Source organism: Equus caballus, chromosome 5 (genome assembly GCF_041296265.1).
Source record: "Equus caballus isolate H_3958 breed thoroughbred chromosome 5, TB-T2T, whole genome shotgun sequence".
NCBI classification, from domain to species: Eukaryota; Metazoa; Chordata; class Mammalia; order Perissodactyla; family Equidae; genus Equus; species Equus caballus.
Genome location: NC_091688.1, coordinates 14,328,201 through 14,338,911, shown reverse-complemented (window position 1 = coordinate 14,338,911; position 10,711 = coordinate 14,328,201). Strand labels below are relative to the sequence as shown.

Genomic DNA, 10,711 nt, shown 5'->3' with positions numbered 1-10,711 from the left:
GAAACCCATCCCACACACACTTTGATGATGGCCAGGGGTAGGCCTAGCCAGGGATTTTGCTTAAATAAGGCTGGCGGCTCTGGAGTCAGGGGGTTTCTGAGGCTTAAGGAGCAGGCAGAGGTCTAAAATTCCAAGAGATAAATCCAAAGGAACACCAAACATGTGGAGCCAAAGCAGGTGCAGAAATCTCTCCATAGGTGTTTGGAGCCGGACAGATAAGGGCAAAAGTAAGCGAGCCAGGAGCAGTGAGGCAGGAGGGAGACTTTGCTGGGCGACTGCCTGGAACGTCCATTTGTCATTTGAAACTTATTTTTGCAGGTTAGGTCATCTCTAGTGCCTAGATGGATCCAGGGTTGTGAATGGAGCAGACAAACGAGGCAATAAAAGCAAAGAATGGACATTTTGGGTGAATCTTCAGCAACACTGGCCCCTGTGAAGGAAACCATCTGAGCAATGGCCTGGTGGCTCATCGCTCCTGGCAAACAATCCAGACATGGGTCCAGCAAGCTGGGGGCTCTGATGCCCATCAGCTCTATGACCTTGGGGAGCCTTATAACCATTTTGGGCCTCAGTTTCATCTTCTGAGCAATGGGGATAACAGTATCTCCTCCACCTACTTTGTATGATTATTGTGAAGATCAAATTAATCATAAGGATGCCTGAAATCATAAGAAATCTAAAAATGCTGCAGAAATCTAAGTACATTATCAGGATCCTCTCTTTTAAACTGAAAAAATACTGCTTTTTATTTGCCACTCTTCTCTGCAGAGTTCAAAGTCTTCAAAAAGAATTATTTTCTTGACAGAAATTGACACTTTTCACAGATCTCTGTTAGGAAACCAATTGAAGAGGCCAGCCAACTTCCGCACAAGCTATTTTTAATCTGGGAAATATAATGTGCTGATTCCCTACAGCCATTACGTGACTTTTAAAGAGAAAATGTTCTTGGGGTGTATGTCGTGGCTTTTCCAGTAGCTGTTGCAAAGGGACTCCCTCCAGTCGAGCCACGTGGTCAGCTCAACAGCACAGAGGTATCTGGGGTGGGTTCAGCAAGGAGCCACGGGGAAGCCCAGCGCCCTATGGCTGCTGCTTGGGTTTGCTCTTCTGGCTGGATTTAGTCCGGGTTCTGGATTTAGTGTTGGGAGCACCCTCTTTGTTCTGTGACTCTGAAGAGACAAAAGCAATTATTGTAGGAACAACATCTTACATTTACTAAGGACTTTTAACCTTACAAAGCATTTTTAAAATTTTGTTCCGCCTGAGTAATCCCCAAGCTACAAACAGACTATGTGCCCAAAATTTGACTCTAAATTGGTTATTGGGATTCAGAACACATTTTCCCAAAGTTTAAGTGTAGTCAGTTAAGTGCCTGAGTTCTGGGTCCTGTAAAACAGGGATATGTAGTGAAGGGGAGAAGAAAAAGAAGAACATTTCCTGCTTCTTTCTTATATATACCCCCAAGCTTGGTGAAAAAAAATTCAAATAGAGCTGGTATCCGGGATCCTCCCACATCCATGCCTACAACCCTGTCTGTCTCCTGGTCCCTCTCTCCAGTCGCCGGTGCATAGACCCCATCAAGCCCACCTTTGGGATGGGTGCAGGAGCCCTTCTGCCATCCAGTCTGCTCTCCTGGGCTGCTCCATGACACCAAGCTTCTCAATTTGAATCCTTCCGACTGGCTACTGCCACCTCCATCCCACCTTTGGTCACCTTGTTCACACCTTGTCTTGCTATTAGTGTATCTCCCCAGTCCTAATCACGGGCCTCGCTGAGATCAGAGACTCAGTCATATTCATCTTTGTAAACTCCCCTCTCGATTCCTTTCTTTATTCACAGCTTAGAGCGTGATGATTTGCTAATTATTAAAAATATTGACATAAAACAAAAATAAACATCTCCTTACTCCTCCAGATCTTCTGTTTACTCAGCGTTTACAAGGCTCCTTTGTTTACCATGTATGTTTTCCCAGCCCTTCACTGCACAGCTCTCAGGGGAAAAGTCATCTCACTGCACTAACTCATCCACACATGACACTGTATATGCCTTATGAGCGTCACACGGTTCCAGAGGCATCTGCACGTTTTAAAACTGCCTGCTAACCCTAAGGAATGTCTAACTTATGGATTTTCCAGAGAAAAAAGTCCAGTCACCTCCATGCCATGGGGATTGCCTCACTTAGGAGCCAATTCCCCTACGCTTTGCAAAGCTTCTCATCCTCCACCTTTGAGGGCCCTGCAATGACACTGACGGGCCTACCAGGAGGGGGGAGGATGACTCTGTTTGTGTAGGTTATGATTTGCAGGTGAGGGACTAACTGTGTATAGTTATCCTCTACCTAAAACTATTAAAACTTTTTTATTCTGGATTTAATCTAATCCTCAAGACCTTGATGGAAATGGATGAAACTAAACTCACTCATTCCATATTCAGGTAGCCTTCAGGTTTAACACATAGGCCTTTTGTATGGTTTGCATATTTATTTTTCTGTAATCTGGAAAAAGTCCAGTTTTCAAATGATCAGGATAAAATTGCACCACAATATGAGAAGATGAATTTTTTTCTTTTTTTTTTTTTTGAGGAAGATCAGCCCTGAGCTAACATCTGCCACAAATCCTCCTCTTTTTGCTGAGGAAGACTGGCCCTGAGCCATCCGTACCCCTCTTCCTCTACTTTATATGTGGGAGGCCTGCCACAGCATGGCTTGACAAGAGGTGTGTAGGTCCACACCTAGGATCCGGACCAGCTAACTCCGGGCCGCTGAAGTGGAACATGCGCACTTAACCGCTGCGCCACTGGGCTGGCCCTGAAATTTTTTAACTCATGAAAACTATCTCACACATATTCAAACCTAAAGCTAAGAGATCGTCACACTTGGAATAATTAATATTTTACCAGTTCAGAGTTAACAGAAGGAGAGAAAATGGGCTCAGACTCTTCCTCTAAACAGTGTTGGTATACCAAACCTGGGCCCAGAGACTGTGAGGGACTGGCTAACTTACTGCCTTTGCTGGGGCCACAGGTAGAGATAGGGGTGACAAAGAAAGACAGAGAGTAGATATCTTCCCAGTACTATCCTTTGCACCAGGAGTTGTCCTGGGAACAGACCCCAGGTTGAAGATGAAAGCAAAAATCAAAAAATAGCCTCCAGTTCTGGGGATACTGACAACCGCTTGCGGGCATATTACAGCAGTAATTGGAGATAAGAAAACAGACAGTTACATTCCTTTTCCTGTAGAATAAAGGACATTGTTTTCATCATAGAAAAACCCAACAAGTACCAAAAAATAAGGACAAAATTCCCCCATGAACCTCCATAACCAGAGACAATGCCAATATTTAGGCGTATTTCTTTCTGGTCTTTTTTTCCAGCTTTAAAAAATTGTTTCACATCCTGTTTCTTGCATTTGATACTTTAACATAAGAATTTCCCATGTCATTACAAATTTCTTATAAACCCCATTTCCATAGTTGCATGATATTCAGGTATATTAATATAGCGTAATTTATTTAATCTTTCTTCCAGGATTGGAGAGGTAGGTTGTTTCTATTTTTTCCTATTATATACAGTGATACACTGAACATCTTTGTGCATTAATTTTTTTTCTGTATGTAGTATTATTTCCTTAGACTAGATTCTCAAGAGTGAAATTATTAGGTCAAAGTATATGCATATTCTTAAGGCATATCCATTTGTACTCTCAAATTATTTTTTGAAAGGGCTATCTGTCTGTCCATCCACAAATATTATCTGTAAAACTAACTACTTTGCTCCTTCTGACCAGCATTGTATTCTTTTGTTTTTAAAAATCTTTGCCAGTTTTATAAGTAAAAATTGTATATTAGTTTACTAGTCTACAGTTGTTAGTCATTTGCTTTTCCTTTTTGTGAGTTATGTGAATAAGATAGTTATGTAGTTAAGTGTATATGCATTCCTGTGAGAAGGATGAATTAGTAGACCAACACTAAAGATCTTGATACTCTTCTAAAATATTTGTGACCCGATCAAGTTTTCTTTCATAAATACAACCTAAATAAAGCAAAATGAGAAAGCAAGGCTCACTTTTCTTCAAAGATTTTGAGGAACTTTCTAGTGGTCTCATTTCTTCTTCTTCTTCTTTTTCTTCTTCTTCTTCTCTTTCTCCTTCATTTTCTTCTTCTTCTCCTCTTTCAGACTCCTTCTCTCTAGACTTTATCAACATTTCTTCTAGTTCTTTCTCCAGTTCTTTATTTCTTATGAGGGTATAATGAAGTGTCTCATTTACGTCCTCAAACTTCTCCTCTGCTTGTCTGGCTCTGCTTTCAACCTCTCTGATGTGGACAAAGTCCAGAGAAACACAACAAAATGGAAAGGTTCAAAAAAGTATCTTTCATATATAGAAACTCATTGTCTAAAAAAGGCAGTGGGATTCGATGAATGTGTCTCAAGGGTTCAAATAAGGGAAGCAGCAGCATCAATGATTAACCAAAAATTGGAGGCCTGGGAGCTACTCTGGATGGTAATGTCAGAGTTGCAGTTATGCTTTAAGAATTGATTTATTTTTAATTAATTGACTTAAGAATACAACATATTATCATTTCTTAGTGAAATCTGACGTTTGAGGATATGGAACTCTCCATCAATAGCCAAGGAACCTCTTTTCAGTAGTTAATTTTGGCTTCTCTTCGTTGATGTGACCAACAAACTCAATCCAATAGTGTCCCTTCTTTCCCAGCGCCCTTTAAAACGGGATTTTGCGATCAAGAAAACCAGTCTGAGATGTGCTTCTTAATCACTAGAGCACGTATTTCATGTCCATATGCTATGCTCTTCTCTTGGCATTCTCAGCCATTTTAACTACATCGTCCTTCCCACTCTTTGGGTAATGTAATAACATTCTTTCGTGCACACAGTTGTTTCTCCCAGCTCCATTTATTTCTCTAGTTCATCTCTCAGACACATACTGAATGGGATCACTCCCAACACCCCATCCCCCTACACACACACACACTTTGACTTCCTCCACCTCCACTGTGGGTGAAGACGGATGTTCCTACTCGAGCAGTGTAGTTCACTGCCTCTAGTGAAAGATTTGGAGATACCCATCCCTCTAGTGAGGACGAAGGAAGGAGGAGAACCAAAGCTCAGCCAAGAAGCGTGGATTTCTCAGCCAAACCTCCTGGCCAGAAATCTTCATCTTCTAACCATTGTGGTGCCTCATACTTACATTAACTTCTCCTGCGTGCGTTCAATTATAGCCATTGCTTCAATATACTTTTGGGCCAATGTACCTTGATTAGCTGATTCTCTCTGACAAAGGAAATATGCGCTATGAATGAACTGAGAGTCCCAACAGCTAACATTCTTCCTCTTCAGCATGTTCTAGACCAAGCTGTTCAGAATATTTTTTTCTACTACCCATATTTATATAGTAGGTGATTAAGCACATTCTTAACACCAAAAATAATAGAGATTGCCCGTGGCCAAATAGCATACCAGCTTCCAAATTATTCATGGTACACGTGGACATAAATTTGATTAGAGTTGTAAAGAAGCAGGGAAAACAATATCAACAAAAAGAAACAGGGAAAGAAGAAAAGGTTTAAAAAATAAGTAGAAGGGCAAAGATGTTTCTCTAATAAATGTAGTTAAAGATCGAGGAAATCAACTATACTTATCTTATTAATAATTTACTTCACTAAGCATAAAACATTGCAAAATCCAATAAGAACTTTCAGGTCTTTAGGAAACTTAATAAATATCAAGGCAATGAAGATATGAAAAAAAAATACCCTCTTTCATTTATTTTCACTCAACCTATATTCAAGAAAACAAAATAAGAGGAAGGTAAAAGAGGAAACTTACAAGACAAAATTATAAGCATATTTAAAAATGAATATTATGACATTTTCACAGAACTGTATGCTTTTGAAAATCTCATTTTTCCTGTTTCCCAACCAGAGGTAAGTAAAAGGTAAGCCCCCCATTACAGTCGGAAAGGGAGCTGTAGGAGGGAAGGCAGCCTGCCACAGTCACAGAACGATCTCGCGGCTTAAAGCAAAACCCTTTCCTAGGCCTCTTCATTCTCAATCACACGCTCCATTGCATTATGCTAGCTTTTTCTAAAAGAAAACCAGAGAAAAGAAACTGTGTTAAACATTTTCACCTTTACTCTCGCTCTTTTACTCTCTTTCTATTTTCCCAGTCACATACTTCTCTTTCTGCTTTGCTTCTCCTTCTTGGACAGTTTCTTTGGAAAGCAAATGCTATCATTGTTCAGCCCGCATCAGCAGCATGTGATGCGGCTGTGTCTATACAGCACACGCTACTAACTTATTTGTTCTTTGAATCCGAAAGAAAGGTTTTCAGAGCAGAGGCTTCTGGAATGGAATTCCACACATGGTTTATAACTGTACGAAATAACTTTAACTATGGGCAGGAACCAAAGTAAACCAGGACTGTACTGCATAGTTAGCATTTGAGCCTTCTGACTCTCTCCTCATTCATTCAATAGATATATATATTCAGTTAAAATGTGCGAAGCAAATGTCCTTCTCTTTTGACACTGGCAAGTATAGGTTAATGTTGTGTGGCCCATTTCAAACCCTCCAGTAGGGCCTAAAGGGCTGGACGCTGGGCTCCCAGCATTATGGCATCCTCTATGTATGCTGGGGGCAACCTCCCCTGCGTCACCCGTGTGCTGATACAGATGCCTCAAGGCTAAGCACAAGGACTGCACTGGGCCCTCTTCTCATATTCCTAACCTCCCTTCAGCTTTTATGCTCTTTCGCCCACTGTATCATAGAGACAAACATGGGCCACATGGCTCTTGGAAGCGTCGCATTGAACCTTCCATGTTTGTGACAATCTGCTGTAGCTTCAAGCTAGTCTCTGTCCGAATCCAATTCTGCCTTTGGCATTTTTGGCTTGGTCTTCCTGAGGTCTGACTCTACCAATGGGCTTTGGATTGGACTAACATCTCTGGTTTGGGACTGTCTCAGCGGGGATCGAGCTCCAGGCCTAGCTCCTTGGGATCCAACTCTCAGCACTGAACTCCTAGCTGGACATACTGCCCCTGTCAGCTTTGGACTTATTTTCTGGAGCCATCAATTCCAAGGGCCCTCCCCTGTTGCTGTTATAAATTAATCACTGCTTGGTAAATTAATCACTGCTCTTAATACCTATGCCTGGGGTACATGGTATTGTGGGAGGAAAACTCAGATCTCTAAGGGCCTCCTTCAGCCCAATGACAGAGGTAAGGGCAGAATATGTAATCTTATGTTAAAAATACTGCTGATCTCCCAAGACTGGCCCCTGCTCACTCTTCCAAAGGAGTTCATGGCTGACCCAGCAAACTCTCCTATCTTCCTCATACACTTACAACTCTTTATAGATAGCCAGGACCTATGGTTTGAAGATGAGCCTGACAGAGATTGTTTCTAATGTCTTGCTTATTAGGGTAGCTGAGCTATAGGCAACCCTACTCATACGGCCAAGTAGCAGTGCCCAGCGTCCACTACAGCTCTGAGCACTTTTGGTGGCCTCGGGGAGAGCTTGCTGAATTTAGTCATCCCATATCTCCACCAGTCAGCTGAAATGTGGTACCACTCGGGTTGCCTGTCCTACAGAGACAATGTTGGAATAATTCTGACTCTGAGAGGGCCACAAAGGGTGCTGTGCAACGAGTTCTCAGAACTGACTAAACTGAGCTGCACTTGAAGGCAGAGCAGCCTTCCCCCAGGAAGGGCAGAGGCAAAGTCAATGCTGCTTAATGGGATCACTCAGTTCACCAGTGAATCAGGCTCAGTGCTGAATTGGGTAGCTGTGCCTGTATCAGGCACAGCAGGTGGCATTTTGTACGTGGTTCCAGCTTTGAGTACAAGCCTCAGGAATTCCCACAAAGCCCTAACTCCCAGCTAACTGAGGAGAGTTTTGAATAATGGATGGTCCAGACCCCATTATGGTGGACACTAGGGCATCAGGTAACAATATGAATAAGGCCCTGGTTTAGCCTGCCCGGGCTGGTGGTGACTTACTACCACTCCTGTTGAGATATCACTCATGTCTCAACCCCCAGAAAATCCTATACTGGAGTCACTTGCAGGAGGGGATACTAGGAGTAGCTGGAATTTTCCACGCTCAGGTGCCTGGCTTCCCAGTGGTCTGGAGCTATGTCTCACCAGAAACCCGGGATCCAGCTATCTCTTGAGCTCTCCTGTTGTACCACTCAACTCCCAGGGACACGACAAGTTATACTGCAGACCACAAGGTCTCTGCTTCCCTATCCCTCCCTCCCTCCCTTCCTTCCTTCTCCAGTATCAATCAAATGTGCTGCCTCCTAGGAGTTGTATTTCTAGACCAGGAAGAGAGAGTGCAGCTGCCCGATGGGTCTGATGCCTTGGACCTATATTCCTCCTAAATGGTTGTTTTTGTTCTTAGGACCAAAGGCTGAGTGTCTATCAAAAAGAATAAAGGAAGACAAACAAGCAAACAAAAGCAAACGAAAAACTTACAGTGAAAGTTTTGAAACCTTAAAGCACCCTTAGGGAGCCCCAGTATTTTGGAAATGGAAGGAGCACGGAGCCTGCTCCCCCGAGCCCGCAGTGTAGTCTGAATCAGGAGAGCGCTTCCCCCAGCTCCACCTCCTGCCCCAGATCTCTGACCTCACAATCTGGTTCATAGAATCTTCATTCTCTGGGTACCAACATCCCCCAATATCAGCCTTGTCTTCACTCACCTAGCACAATTAGGCCCTTTTTGTTTGAGCACCTGGGGATCCCGTTCCACAAGTGCAGTGCTCCAGCCACCACGCCATAGGATGAACCTGATTCTTCTTTACCTCCAGGAGCTTGCAGGTAATAGTATACCTGAAAGGCATTTGGGTCCACTCCCCAGACCGTATGGTCAGTGAGAACATAGACAGTTTAGTCTTCGGAGATCTATAGTAGCAGCAACAACAACTTTTCAAGGCCTGGAGATGGACTTTCTGGGCCACATCGTCCTTGGGTGGGCTAGTGTGGCACCACACTATGTCAGATGGAATGGTGGCATCCCAGAGCAGGAGCCCCACATCATCAAAGACATGTACCACACCCTCAGTTTTGCCCCAGGCTATAGGCTCTTGTTTTCCTGTCTGCTTCCTGCCTAGCTCTAGGGCCTGACCCTGCAGCCCAACCTGGATGGCAGAGCAGCGTTCTTACCTCAGGGGAGCAAATCTGAGGCAAGAGGGCTTTGGGGGGGGACTGGTTGCAGGTAGCAGATAAAACGGTGTTACCCTTTATCTCTCTTTTTTGTACATGTCTAAGGACACTGTGTTCACACTGCTTCCTCTTACATCTTTGCTTCATTGTCTTGACTGATATATTAACATATTATTTTTTATTTAATTATTTTATTGAGGTCATATTGGCTTATAACATTGTGTAAATCTCAGGTGTATATCACTATATGTCAGTTTCTGTAAAGATCCTGAATAACCAAAGCAATCCTGAGAAAAAAGAATAAAGCTGGAGGCATCACAATCCCTGACTTCAAAATATACTACAAAGTGATAGTAATCAAAACAGCATGGTACTGGCACAAAAACAGACACACAGATCAATGGAACAGAATCGAAAGCCCAGAAATAAAACCACACATCTATGTACAGCCAACCTTCACCAAAGGAACCAAGAACTAACAATGGAGAAAGGAAAGTCTCTTCAATAAACGGTGTTGGGAAAACTGGACACACACATGCAAAAGAATGAAAGTAGACCATTATCTTATACCATACACAAAAATTAACTCAAAATGGATTAAAGACTCGAATGTAAGACCTGAAACCATAAAATTTCTAGAAGAAAATATAGGCAGTACCCTTTTCGACATTGGTCTTAGAAGTATCTTGTAGAATACTATGCCTACTCAGGCAAGGGAAACAAAAGAAAAAATAAACAAATGGAATTACATCAGGCTAAAAAGCTTCTGCAAGGCAAAAAGAAACCATCAACAAAACAAAAATACAACCCACTAACTGGGAGAAAATATTTGCAAATCATATATCTGACAAGGGGTTAATCTCCATTATACATAAAGAATTCATACAACTCAACAACAAAAAAACAACCTGATCTAAAAAACGGCATAGGATCTGAATAGACATTTTTCCAAAGAAGATATACAGATGGCCAACAGGCACATGAAAAGATGTTCAATATCACTAATTATTAGGGAAATGCAAATCAAAACTACAATGAGATATCATCTTACATCCATCAGAATGGCTAGAATTAACAAGGAAGAAACAAGTGTTGAAGAGGATGTGGAGGAAAGGGAACCCTCATAGACTGCTGGTGGGAATGCAAACTGGTGCAGCCACTATGAAAACAGTATGGAGATTCCTCAAAAAATTAAAAACAGAGATATCACATGACCCAGCTATCCCACCACTGGGTATTTGTCCAAAGAACATGAAATCAACAATTCCAAGAGATTTATGGACCCCTATGTTCATCACAGCATTATTCACAATAGCCAAGATGTAGAAGCAACCTAAGTGCCCATCAACTGATGATTGCATAAAGAAAATGTGGTATAAATATACAATGGAATACTACTCAGCCATAAAAAAGACAAAATTGTGCCATTTGTGACAACATGGATGAACCCTGAGGGTATTATGCCAAGTGAAATAAGCCAGAAAGAGAAAGACAAACACTGTATGATTTCACTCATATGTGGCAGATAAACAAA

The 10,711-nt window shown here is 42.2% G+C and overlaps 1 protein-coding gene across 10 annotated transcripts in view; it reads right to left on the bottom strand.

The window, feature by feature from the left end:
- Positions 1 to 861: 861 nt before the first annotated feature.
- The window catches only part of AXDND1 (axonemal dynein light chain domain containing 1), an 81,041-nt gene continuing 71,191 nt past the window's right edge, over positions 862 to 10,711 (bottom strand). For 6 of the 10 annotated variants that reach the window (XM_001488358.5, XM_023640630.2, XM_023640631.2 and 3 more), the window contains 3 exons: positions 5,205 to 5,287; positions 4,061 to 4,308; positions 862 to 1,166 (listed from right to left, as the gene is read on the bottom strand). In XM_001488358.5, coding sequence (XP_001488408.1) covers positions 1,078 to 1,166; positions 4,061 to 4,308; positions 5,205 to 5,287 — 420 coding nt within the window. In that variant the 3' untranslated portion in view covers positions 862 to 1,077. The remainder of the gene's footprint in view (positions 1,167 to 4,060; positions 4,309 to 5,204; positions 5,288 to 10,711) is intronic. The other 4 variants (XM_023640633.2, XM_070267801.1, XM_070267800.1 and 1 more) reach the window with 2 other exon arrangements.